At 40.0% G+C, this 13,855-nt stretch overlaps 1 protein-coding gene across 3 annotated transcripts in view; it reads left to right on the plus strand.

Moving 5' to 3' along the window:
* Positions 1–13,715, plus strand: part of nkain4 (sodium/potassium transporting ATPase interacting 4) — a 49,222-nt gene extending 35,507 nt beyond the window's left edge. The window contains exons 5-7 of one of the 3 annotated variants that reach the window (XM_075474689.1): positions 3,585–3,645; positions 10,626–10,710; positions 11,393–13,715. In XM_075474689.1, coding sequence (XP_075330804.1) covers positions 3,585–3,645; positions 10,626–10,710; positions 11,393–11,402 — 156 coding nt within the window. In that variant the 3' untranslated portion in view covers positions 11,403–13,715. Of the gene's footprint in view, positions 1–3,584; positions 3,646–10,625; positions 10,715–11,392 lie in introns of those variants that run through there. The other 2 variants (XM_075474691.1, XM_075474690.1) reach the window with 2 other exon arrangements.
* Positions 13,716–13,855: the final 140 nt, after the last annotated feature.

A 13,855-nucleotide genomic window follows, 5' to 3' on the forward strand; every position in this document is an offset into this window, starting at 1 on the left:
GGATCGGTTTAAATGGTCTCCCTGTGCATGTGTGGGTTCACTGTGGGTACTCTGGCCTCCTCCCACAGTCCAAAAACATGTATGTTAGGTTAAATGGTGATTGGTGCATGGTTGTTTGTCCTGTTTGTTTCTGTGTTGGCGCTTTGATGGACTGTCCAACTGTCCAGGGTGTACCCTGCCACTCGCCTAATGACAGCTTCGATGGGCTCCAGCCCCCATGCGACCCTGAATAGGATGAAGAGGGTATGGAAAATGGATGGATGTTTCTATGCACAGGACAGTTGTTAAACTGATGAAGAGCTTCCTCCTTTTGCTTTCATAGCAACCACATAAAATACTGGTCAGCATTTGATGATACCATTAGAGACGACCTTAAAAAGGGTTAAGACTAAAATTGTCCGAACACATTACAATGGCAGCGACCAGGAAACTGCTCATTTCTGTATTAGATTGGCCAAATTATTTTCAGCTTTTTCTGCAAAAACCTGGTTACGTTCAGCTTTATTTTAACTTCCTGTCAATGCTGCATCGTTGTTATTTTCAAAATGACCTCCTATAGTGTTTTCTTCTTTCATAATAAAATAAAGAAGGATCGAGGCTAATGGGGAATACACAACGTTACAACAGCAGTGTGTTTAGCCGTGTTAGAAGGATATTTATCACCTGCAAAAGCAATGAAATGGATGAATCTGGCAGCTAGGTGTGGCCCAATGCCCGACTTAAAAAGGTTGACGTCTAATAAATGTCCCTTTTTGTACTCTGTATATGCTACACAAAGGCTCAAGCTGCCCCCTTTTATCTATGCAATGTTTGAGTCAACCTCAGGCTTCTCCCTAAAAATTTAACAAAAGTGTGCTCATGCATTAATATTAACGCATAGGAAATACAGGAATGAACACACACAGAGACACAATACAGTGGCAAAACAGGGTATGCCCCTGCTGTTAACACCATCTTGTGTTTGACACTGGCTTTATACATATGCTAATTCACCTCCATTTCACTGCCACTGTAATGGATGGGTTGAGAGCAGCAATTAGATATTGGAGAAGAAAAATCCAGTGTGAGAGGTAGAAAGAAGACCCGTGTATCTTAGCTGACCCACACAGGCAGAAACATTCTCTTTTTACCAGATATGACAACTGTGTTTCATTCATGAATAAAATATTTAATCTACATCAGATTAATTTTGTAGATTGTGCACTTGGAAAATGGAGTAAAAACCAAATGTCTTAGTAGTGTACACTGTCTTTGTTCTCTTTTCTGTATGATTACATGGAACAAGCAAAGTTTAAATTCAGTGAATGTTATATAAATTGTCATCATCAGACAGTCATTACCTCTTTGGGCTCTGTGTTTGTGAACCCTGTGTTTGAGGAGGGCAGTGTGTTCGACGCTGCTTTAATTGGTGTGGCAGAGGGCCAGATGATGGATGGATGGGTGGAGGGACTCACTGTGTCTGTTTCTGAGTCGATGGCAGCCATCTGCCATTGCCATGGGCTATTCTCAGTGCTGTGTGTTTGCCCACATGTGTGTCCTCCTCATGCTTGTGTGCTTGACTTGTCACTTTCTGGTCTGTTTTTTCATATAAGCATCTACCGTATGAACCCTCCAGCACCCAAGCCTCATCCTACACTGAAGCACAGAGAAACTCTTTAACACACTACAGTCTGTGAGCTTAATAAAGCCTGGATCTTTCTGTCAGCATTTGTCTCTGCTTTGTTCCACTTTAAAGGCTAGAGCTGTTGTTTAAGCAACTAATGCCTTCCCACTTTCTAAATGAGTTTTTAAATGGCAGTTTATGGTGCTGCACCCATATGTCAGTATGAACTTGTGCTGCTATTAGTCAGATTGTGTTCACTGGAGTTCATTTTATAGTTGAACAAATAAAATGCTCTGTGTCAATCCTAATTTTTATTAAACTACATGAATGTTCACCAAAGAAAAACTGAGTTTTGTATTTCTCAGTTATACAGTGATACGTATGCAAATAATTTGATATATATACATAAATATACATATACCCTTTACACTTATATATGACATATAAGTGTGCACAGCTCTCAGTTATTAGGTCTATCTGACTGCACCACAACATTAAACAAATTACTGACAAGAGTGATTGCACTTTTGGCCTCTCTCCACTGTTTCTTTGTAAAGTTTAGAGAAGAATTCAACATCCGTCTCATTGCATGCAAAGCCCTTACTGGCCAAACTTTAACCTATCTGAAATGTCTCATTATAACCTACTGTCCCATAAGAACATTTCACTTTTAATATCAGGTCTACCTCTTCTTCCCAGGACGAGAATGGGAGACAGTTACTGAAGTCTCCTCTCCTTCGCAACAGCTTGGCTGCGGGACACACACACTCTGCTTTTAAAACAAACGTAAAACTTACATTTTTGAAAGAGCCTATTAGTTTTCACTTTTTGCTTTTATTGCCAATTTATTTGCTTTTATAGAGAGGTCTTAATGTATTTTGTTTCTAATATTCATCTTTTTGCCTTGGCTGTTGTTTTGCTCTGTAAAGCACTTTGGGTTACACTTGAAAAGGGATAAAGTTGAATTGAATTTACACAACATTTGATCTTGAGTTCACACCTTAGAACATTGCATCCATCCCAAAGGCAATTTGGATTCCTCAATGTCAGTTCAATTTCTCAATTGACTTATTGTACATGTGGAATTTAGGCTGATAATTGTACTCAGCTGAACAGGATGTGTTGATGACTTTACACCACGCCATCCATGATGACATAAGTGCACATCTACTAGAAATGAACACATTCTATAAGTAATCAAGTCTGTATCGTTTGAATTTGTAAAATGTGCATAGAAATAATTGTAAGCTTAGAATACTCATGTGGCTCATAATTGTGCATGCATAATACAGTTGCCTCACACTAAATCACTCATGGTTCCTTATATGCAGGGAGTGTACCTAAGAAGGAAATAAAGAAATTTTCATAAAACAAAGGTTCTAGGAGCTGTTATTGTGTTCACTTCCTGCAGTTTGGGCACAAAAATGGTGGTACTTCCTTCAACAGTTAGGAGAAATATGAAAATGTTTCTCTGGTCCCGAAGTGCAGTGAGAGTGAGTTTGGACAGTAAAGTTCTGAACTAAAACAGAGCTGAGTAGAAGTGTAGTATATATGATAACTATCTCTGGTTGCATCATATAAATTACCAATTTCGCAAGATACAAATTTGATTTGTTCATTAATGGGATGACTGATTATTTTTTTTTTGGAAAAAATTAGATTTCATTTAAATTTTTCATTACAAATGATGACATCTTCATTAGAAAACTGAAAATGGCATTCAATCAAATCAATGTCTTTGAGTCATTACTTGGGTTATTAAACATGTTGGCAGTTTTTTTTTTTTTTTTTTTTAAATCAGTTATCCACTGAATTGTCTCAACTGAAGTTCTGTGTGTCACATCATCCACCCAATGGAAGAGAACACACACATTTCCCCTCTCATGTTGTCTTATTGTCCAGCAGAGAAAGCACACAGCTGTCTAACTGCACATTGTCAGTTCTGTGGAGTCTAACCTCTCTTGTCTGCTTGTGTTCACAGCTCCTCGGCTTCGTGTACGCCTGCTATGTTGTCAGTGCTATCACTGAGGAGGAGGACAGCTGTGAGTGACTTAAAACACACACAAACACATACTTATTCTTGAAAAGGAGCTCTGCAACAAAGCATGAATCACACCCAGATACATTGACTGAGTTGAAAAAGGCCTGAGTTGAGGAGAATAGAGCTGCATCTTTCCTCATCTCCCTCTTTTCCTGTCACACCCCACACTCTTATTGCTTCATCTGGCCCCTGACTCCCTCGTCTTTCCTCCCCCACACCAGCTGAGTCCTCTCACTCCTTTTCCCCACCATTACCAAAGGGTCCATTTATTCCTTTTCCACACATCCATCAGCCCATTCTCATTTTTTTGTTCTTTCACATTAACACTTGTAAAGCATTCCTCCACCTCACTTTCTATTGTTGCTGTAAAACCCTTTTTATGTACTTTGGCTTTTACTTTTCTCACCTTCTTTTCTACATGTGCCCCATGTTTTGCTCCTACAGCTGTCTGTTGCCAGAGTTGGGTGGGTGCTGTGCTTTTATACTCCAGGGCTACACCTCCATCGCTCTCTTGTTCACAAACACGTGCACATCTCCCTTGTAGAGCTTCTAAAACATGTAGATTCTCTCTCTGAAGCGTCTCTCTCGTGTGTTGCCAGCTCCTTTTGCACTCTGCACTTTGGTCTGTGTTAGTCCTTTAATATAAAGTCAGACGATCGCGACTAGACTTTCTCTCATTCTAACCCTGTCATGCATTGATAGGCAAATTCTAAGGGAAGGGTGTGGGAAATAACAGCAGGGGTGACCATAGAATGAGTCATGGGAGAAGATGAGGAAACCAGAGACGGACACTTGTGATAAATGACTGAGCTCCTGACCTCACAGACAGCAGGGCAGAGGTACTGCTGGAGGTTAGCCAATCAGAGGTCAGGAAACAGCTGATCTCAAGGGTCAGTGGTAGTCATAAATATCTGATTTGTGCAGCAGTGACTCTCCAGGTTGCATTGGTATGCCCACATGCACATGAATCTTACTTTACCCTGGATTTTAGACATGGACATGGAGGCCAAGGCCTTGGCTTGAGGTAATTAAATAAAGGCTGAACGGACAGGCACTCAGTAAGGATTAGTTAGGATGATATGTGGCTCCCCAGTGTACCAGCTTATTCATACTCCCTGTAAAATAGTAGTTATCAAGTGTCAGGAGCCTGGCTATTTTCCTGTGACAGCCAAGCTTTATTTGGATCTGAAAATAGAGTTTTGAACAACACATTGCATGCACTAATTGCATCTTAAACAGCAGACTCTTGTAATTTGAGAGAATTGGGATGTGGTTTCCTCCTGTGTGTATTCTGCAGACCAGTATTACAGAGGTCCAGGCAGTTCTTAGGTGGTCACATACCAGAGACTCACTGGTTGTGAGTGCTTAGCATCACCACCCAGCTGCCCCACCCCCCTCAGCTTTGGAGGGTACCATTTAATCACCAGTGACTCTGCAGTAATCCTTGAAGGCAACAGCATTTCAGTCAACTAGAAAAAAATACTTTTCCTTACGTTCAGTTCTTTTTGTTTTTTAGTGACTGAGCTCCACTCATTCTCCGTGAGATTTTTTTGGACTGCATTTCTTTAAAATGACCACTCTCAATTGCAAGGATGAAAAAAAACAAACGAGGAACAACGAAAGCTTTGGGTGAAAGTAGAAGGTGGTGTGATTTTTATTGGTTTTAATTATCCTGCAGCTCTTCTCTGATACGGGCTGTGCCAAAGTGAAAGGCTGCTACACTGCACCCAAGTGCTAGCTCTTTGTTATTGTAATCAGCCCATTTCTTTTACATATATTTGTTCAGACACAGGTGCACCGGCACATACACCCCATACAAAACCAGCTAAGGCACATATCTGCTCTCATTTTCTCCTCTCATTTGATGTGTACATTAAAGAAAATTTGAACTGCCACATTGAACTGCCTGGCTGCCTCAGAATCTCTCCTCCTACTTTTCTCTACATCTCTCTTTTATTTGCTACCGTTCAACTGCAGATTTCCTAACAGGAAGATGAAATGTTCTTGTATCTGAATCCAATTTCTGTCTGTTTTCCTATCTCTAGCTTCCAAGCCTTAATGAAGTGTGCTTGTAAAAAGTTACAGGTCTCTGGTCACTTGTTTTATCAGCCTCATTAAGCACCTTGCTGGTCAATAACTTCCACGGCTGATTGCACCGCACTAAGAGAAGAAAGGTAGAAGGAATTCTCAGGAGGGACAGAAAGATGGGAAGGAGAAAGATGAGAGGAAGAGTACACGAGGGGAGCAGATGAGAGGTTTATTGGGAGCAAGTAGAGAAAGAAGAGATGAGGCAATGTGCAGGAACAAGCAACATGAGACACTACGAGCTTCTCACGAATAAGGAGATAAAACGGGAATTCCTCTCACGGTGTGCACGGTCTCAGTCTCTAGGGAGAAGTTGGAGTCAGACACAAGTGCTCAAACTTGTGTACAGAATGACAAAATGAAACACACACACACACACATTCACTCAAACTCGCAAGAGGCCAAGACACAATGTGAAGAATAACAAGCATCATATACCAGCAGCTCAGGGTCTGACAAGGATTTCAGGCCTTATTACTTATACTGTGAGTAAGTTTGTGTGTGCGCAATCTCCCTTTTGATGCAACTCTGTCTCCCTCTGTCACTTAGCGAGTGCATGAGTCTATGTACATGCACTTGCTCGTACATGTGTTCTGCACATAGCCTATTCGTGTGTGACTGACTGTTTGGGTGTAGGTGTTGTGTGTACTTGTGTATATGAATTTGTTGTACAGTTATCAGTGGTGAGCAGACACAGACAGAGTGAGTGGTGGGGAAAATCCTCTTTGCAAAGTAGGTCATGGAGTTAGCTGCCTAGCACTGGGATAAGCTCTCTTTAGCGTGTCGGCTAATTATACTGTCGCCGTGCTGAGTCACATCTGCAGAAAATCCTCTAGAGCAGACAGAGCAACTGTATGGATGGATTGATGGATGAACATTATGTTTACCGAGGAGAGGCCAAGACATAACATGAAAGAGCCCATCTTCCCTAGGTCTCAAGCAGCTACAAAGCCATTTTGCCAAGATTTCAAAATGTAAAGTTTTGTTTACAATATGATCATGAGCCCTAACTGGGTTGGTTAGACTTTGGGAAACTTAAAGGCCAAAAATGATGTAAGAGAGTGAAGATTTGGGACTTGTGCTAGCCAACCAACAGTTTGGCAAATATATTATGTGTTGGCTAATAAAACAACCAAAGAACGAAGCCATGCTGAAAAGTTGCCATGTGTCAGTCGAATTTAAAAAGAAAACCTGAATTGGATTAAGGGGGTATAGAAAATGGGTGGATGGGTTAACACTGTGTCAAATGTGAGCAGAGCGCCAAGGTAAAAGCTGGCCATTCTCCTTCAACCAAATTAGAAAATGTACAGTGGATTGGTGTTTCTGTATGTGCTGTCCAAGCTATTATGCAGGGGCACAGAGAAACAGTGTTGGTTGGCCGAGAAAACAGTGAAACCAATAAAAAGCAAGTGCAGATGTTCTGGACTGAATTTGAATATTTGGCTCTAACAGAAGACTGTTTGATTGCTGAAGGGCTGGGAACAGATTCAGGGATAAGTGTCTGCAGGCAGCAGTAAAGCACGATGAGGGTGCTTTCAAGTTTGGGATTCATTTCTGTAAGTTGAGCTGGAAATGAAGTCAGAATAATTAGCATCGCTAATGCTGCGAAGTATCGTCTTATCCATCACACATTAGTATGGAGATGTATTTTAGATACAGATCATCAGCAGCAGCAGCAGCAGCAGCATCTTTTAAAGCATTCCTAACTTCACATCTACTCTGTATAATAGAAGTTTAAATGTACACAGACAGTTATTTTTTGCCCAGTTTGTAATACGAGTTATTCACAAAGTATAAAGAATATAATGCAGGTGGTGCAAGTTACTGTTAGACAAATAGCATGTTGACAACATTATTCTTGTAAACAAATTTTCTGAAGATTTTCTTGATCTATCTTTTTCCTTCTCTCATGCCTGCCTGCATAACTAACTTTAAATAGACTCTCAATCAAATACTTTTCATTTGCAAAATAACAAAGCATAAAACAGCTCAACCGGTCTTTAAAGTAAATGAGTAGTCCCTGTTGCAATGATGGCTGCATAATGGTGTGTGAGAACTGAGATGCAGACATGCAGAGCCAGCTAAACAGACAGGCTATGAAGTCTTGAACTATCTGTCTGCCCTTATCTTGCTTGCTGTCTTTATCCGTGCACCGTCTCTCGTTTGTTTTTCTTGGTCTTCACCTAGCTGTGCTCTTTACTCATCAGCCCCACTTTACCCTCCCCACTTTTTTTTCCCTTTATCTTGTGGCCTGTGTTTCATTTCAGTGTCAGCTCTCCAAACCAGACACTCATATGGTGAGAGTTGCAGCAGAGTAGTGCACACCAATTCAGAACAGGTCCTCTGATATGAACCAGTTTCACTTGAACTGAAACACAAGCATCTTACATTACTCCCCGCAACATATAGATGCCTTAACAACTGACCTGCATACTCTTCCTTCGTTGCATGTGTCCTCACAAGGGAAAATCAGATTTTTTTAGAGAGTGACAAATACCAATCATCTGCAAAAATAGGTTTCTACTGCCCTTATCTATATATCATGTTGTTGGTTTTCAGATCTTTTTAAGAGCTTGTTGACAAAGATCGGAAAAGTGTGTAAACTATCTTTTCAGAATAACAAACCACTTGATCTTGCAACTTTCTTTTTCTAATTGTTGCATGATAGTCGTAGGTTTCTTCAGTCTTAACATCTCCCAAAAAGTAAAGCACATGATTGTGCAATCTTTAACATCAACTGACATGTCTTTAGTTTTCAAAAGGCTCTGTTTTTACTGTTAAATACACAGTCTCATGCATATTTTCACCATTTTCCTCAGTCATTCAGCCATTCAGGTTCATTGACCTGCTTAACAGATCAATGTTAGGGGTCAGGGTCAAAGCAATGCATGTAGTAATTAATAGATAAAAGGTTAAACAAGGCACTGGCTACTCTGCTTTGGGGATGGCGATCAGAGCTGCAGCATTTGACAAGGTGCTGAAAAATGTTTTGACACACTCAAGAAACAGCTGGTGGCACATGAGCATCAGCGGCTCAGATTTTCAAACCTGAAGACTGGTAGTTCTGTGAATTATGAACAAGATGCATGACAATAATTAGCCCATGTGTGGAAAAGTTGACCTGTTTTTAGCGCAAGATAATAAATCAGGGGATTCCCCATCGGCTAGCCGTTTAATATCTGCAAATCGAATGCATTCAGCAGTTGTCATGATATGACACTCTGAACTAAAGTCTTCGATTGTCAGACTGATGGATGGATCAGCGTGAATGAATCGAATAAAACTCAGGCATTTGAGAAAATGGCGAATGAAGAGCAAGATGAAGGTATGTCCCTCTACATTTCGTTTGTGGTGAGCATGCTTATTGCACAACGGCGCATTCTCCATCGCATTGTTTCTTTCTTTCTGATGGCGACAACAATTGCAATATTGTCTCTTCCGACTTCCGGTTCATGACCCCGGGAAAAAATCTCAAGCATACGCAGAACGCAAAGTCTAATTCACCACGTGCTTCACCCGTCTGCAAACACGTTTAATTTAACTTTCAACCGAGTCATCTCGGGGTCTTAATCCGATCGCGAGTAATCCGATCCGATCCAATTTCTTGTCAGATTAAGGTGTATACATGCACTTAATAACTCAATCTTATTATAATTTAGCCAATTATCTGATCCTGTCAGTGCCATGTAACCCCACTGAGTGTATCTAAAAATGGCAACTATCATCATCATCTAACTGTATTCCTCACCATAGTTTGTCATAGCGGGGTATGGATCCCCACCTGCTTGTGATGAGAAAATGTTTTTTACAGTTATGGAACGGGAGAGGCCTTGAGTGTGTGTGGGTGGCGTGTGTTATGGATAACAGTGAATCCCAGGAAAGCAGGGCAGGGTCAGAGGAAAAGGGCAGCACAGCACAACCCCTCCTGGCGCCCTGCACTCATCCTGCGACTATCAGTATTCAGCAGACCATCCCTGCCTCTTCTTATCAGGATGGAGCCGATTTACAGTAGTTTCCATGGATGGCTTGGGTATATTTTTCCCCACAGCTGTTGGCTCCCAGCAAGTAACAGATCTTTTTGGTATTTGTGTGTCTTTTCCTACTGAATCGGGTTTGGTCTCAGTTTTTCCTTTTCCTCCCCTTATGATGTTTACAGGAGACTTGCAGGTCCTGGACACACTGTCCTCTTTCTCATGCACTCCTTCAACTTAATCTGCTCAGCCCCAGTCAGTCAGACCGACAAGCGTGACGCACCCTATCCTCCCCTTTCTTTCTCGCCTCTCTCCAGCTTTCCCATTGTGTCTCCTCAAAGGCTGCTAGCCTTTTCTTCCATCTTAGAAATATCACTACCCATGTGTCCTTCGCTCGCTCTCGCATCACATGACAATTGTGGGCACATCTGCACCCTGCCAAGAGTGAATTCTTAAGTGAGAAAATAAACAGAAAGGGCTGGACATTTGTTTGGTTGCTGAAGGTCGCCTCTGTTCCTGAGCGATAAAAAGGCTTAGGCTATTTTGACAGCTGGCAAGCTTTAACCTGTTCCCAAGCTTTCCCATTGGCTCTAGGCAGATGCACAGATGAATAAAGCTTATCAAGCAAGGATGTTTTTTTGTTTTTTTCCTTTTCTTTTATGCACTTTTTCAAACTTAAAAAAGTTCAAACTAAGAAAAGACTTGAAGCGTGAACTGTTCTTGGCAAGCTGCCTTCCTTTCAAAATCTGCATCACATCTGCTACCACTGTTTGATGCTTTTATTCCCATTTCATTCCCCATTCATGTTTTATTTCCTTTTTTGGAACACCATTCATGTTACCTTTCAATTACTTCAATATCTTCTTGTGTTTTATCCATCTTTTGATTTACTCCATAAATCATGTCTTTAATTTTTTGTTTTCAGTTGATTTTATTGGTGGATTTGATCCATTCCCACTCTACCATGTCAATGAGAAACCATCTCATCTCCCCCTAAAGCCCATGTACCTGTAAGTATTGCATCCAGTCCCCGTATATGTTTGTCCCTTCCGCATTTAAAATGTGTTTGTGAGAGCAGGTTCGTGTGAACATTTGTATATATGTCAAACAATTTATGAAAACATTTGTTTTCTTTAGAAGTTCTTGCATATTCACCCCATATGTATGTGTGTTTTATTTTTTTTGTATATTTTTCAGGATATTAATCCAGCAAGTTATAACACACAATTGGTTAATAAAGTTAGTGGAGTGGCTTGGTTGGTGTCTGGATAGATACATTTGATACTTAGATTCAATTGGGAAATTAAGTGCTAAAACATGCTATTAGTCCACTGAAGGGACTATTTGTGCATTATGTGTGTGTCCACAACACAAGAATTTACAGGTTGCACATTTAAATAAGAAAAACATACAAAATTGTGTCTAAAATTGGATTATTCAATTAACTTATACAGAATAACAATGAGCCTGTGATGTCATGTAATAACTCTCAGCCAATATGAAATGAATATTTCATTAGCTTCATGACAGTTTAATCAGCTCTGTCTCTAATAGGATGGAGGAAGTTTTTGTCTCAATATACAGAGTTATATCCTAAATACTCTTCGTGTGTGTGTGTGTGTGTGTGTGTGTATGAGGAACTAGGAGTTGCTAATCCTCTGCCCTCTCTTTTAATTTTTCTGTCCTCTTCAGGTCTACGTAAATAGAAAAACATCCAGCGAAGGAGGTGATGCATCAAATTCCCACGGAGCCAAAATAGCTGTTTACACACAAACATAGCACTGTATATCAGCACACCAGACATTGCTCCCCTTTTTGATTTCAGTATTTCCAACATGTTATTTTCTGGTTTGCTGCCTAGAAAACCCAACATTTCTCAGTCAGAGTCCATTGTGACGGGATTTGGTAACAGGGGGAATTACAGCGTAACAAAGTGTGTATTTTTGTTTTTACAGGAAAATCATTCCTTTTCTCGCTGTGAATTTTGACCATGGGCTAATACTGTGTAATAACGGCATAGAACATGTATAGCTAATATATACATTGCATATGTAATCACAGAGTGCCCAACATTCCAAGTATGTGGTACTTTCTCTTAGATGACTCTGATTTAGCATATTATTACTGGTTTGGTTCAGATCTTGGCCGTGGGGCTGAATTACAGTGGAGTCTGTGGAATGAGCTATTGTGTGCTGCCTGTTTACTTTAGGATCTGTGTGCAAAAATACAGAAGCTAAGCAGGAAGAGGCAGGGGAGTGTAGAGGTAGAGGGTGGGGAGGAAACAAAAGCACCAAACCTACAGGGGCATCTGCCAAAAATAGAAAATATAAATAATTGAAATGCAGAGTTTGAAATGTGAATGATCAAGAATGCAAAAGAGAGTTAGTCTGCGAGAGGTGTTCAAAAACAAGGAATGGCATGCAAGTGTTACTTTTATGTCTGGAGTCTTATTTTTGTGATTATTTTTACCAGCAGCAAAGTCAGTATTTCTGAAGTGTCAGGCGTTTGTGTTAGCAGATGACATGAAAGCTTTGGTTTCACTTCAAGTCTTCTCCCCCATCAGCTGAAAGATCCGGCAAGGGCCATCATTTAACAAAAGGTTACACGGCATATTTTTAACTTGAAAACAATGAAAGTTATTGTACTTTTCCAGTTGAACGCTACAATGTGCAAGCTATATGGGTATTAAGTGTAGAAGCAGCACACCTGTACCTGAATGGATCAGAGCTTTGTCTCCTGTCAGATCATCAGTTTGAATTGATTTCTTTAAATGGTGATAGCCTCAGCTGTGTTTGATTGTAGCATGTTTTTAACAAGGTTTATATTGTAATTATATGTATAGCATTAGATGATGAAAAAAACAAAAAAACATAAAACTGGTGTCTTTAACTGGCTGTATGTAAGCCGGTCAAACTGTAACTGAAAGCTTCTGGTGACTTGTGTCATACTCTGATGTCTTTTATTCCGACCCAGCATCATTATAACCTTTTCTCTGCAAAGGTATACACATGGGTCATGTATCTTAAACAGGTAGGTAGCACTTTTTCTTTTTTGTTCATGTTGAAACTATCAGGACTAAGTCAGATATTGTCAGATCCTCTGTTGCCTTACTGCTTATGTGAATTACTACTGCCCTCTCTTGTTCAGAGTGTTCATGTACAATGTGCAAAGCTTCTACCAACCCCTACAGAAATCTCCATACTTTTTTGTCTTGAAGCCATTTTTTTGTTTGCAGATAGTACATCTTAAATGAGTGTTCCTATGGAGAAGTCATTCAGTTAGTTCACTCCACATTCGTCAGTTTGAATATGAATCCAGAGAACTGTTGGTATACCATTTTCAATGTATCATTTTATCGAAAGAAAAATGCACACAGGAACTGCTTTTTGTTTGTTTAGTTTTTTAGTTATTTTTGTCTGTTGTCAGCATCTACACATACTGCGTGAGTGTCAAGTTCCCCTGTGAAATTAAGTGGACGTCACTGCCAGACAGTTTGCCAAACTGTGATGATATTGAAATCCACCTGACCACTTCAGCTGGCTTACTTCAGTGTGATGAAGTGAACTGTTTGGATTTCATTGGTTACATATTTGCAGAAGAGATGCAATACTTCAGATGTCATTATCATAATTTAAACTTCTTCTTCCTTGCTAGTTAACAGGACTAAAAAAGAAAACCACCACCTATTGTTGCATCATCAGTATAAGTAGTAACATGCTACTAAAATGTGTAAACTAGTCTTCCTCTCAGTGCAATACAGGCTTTTCCTAAACCCTGGTCAGTGGTATTAGTTAACCTGTTATGGCTGTTTGTACTTAACGATCTTACCTCTTTGGAGATAATTCTTTCTTCTGTGTATTGGAAGTGGAAAGGATTTTTTTTTTCTCTTCCTTTTTTCTCACCCCTATTGCTCCAATCCCATGTGACCTGATGGTGTAACCTTATTTATCCAGAAGTGTGCTTTGTGTTCATGTAAATATGTGTTTGTTAATAAAAGAACATGCTCTTTTACTGATCCTGTGTGTTACTGTAACAATAAATACCGAAGTCTAATGATGACAGTGCACAAATGGAACTTTAACTAGTTTATTATAGAAAAAAAAACTCCGCAAGATATGACAAACAAGCAGTCGGCACTCTATATTTTATTCAGTT

Source organism: Odontesthes bonariensis, chromosome 10, assembly GCF_027942865.1.
Source record: "Odontesthes bonariensis isolate fOdoBon6 chromosome 10, fOdoBon6.hap1, whole genome shotgun sequence".
In the NCBI taxonomy this organism is placed as follows: domain Eukaryota; kingdom Metazoa; phylum Chordata; class Actinopteri; order Atheriniformes; family Atherinopsidae; genus Odontesthes; species Odontesthes bonariensis.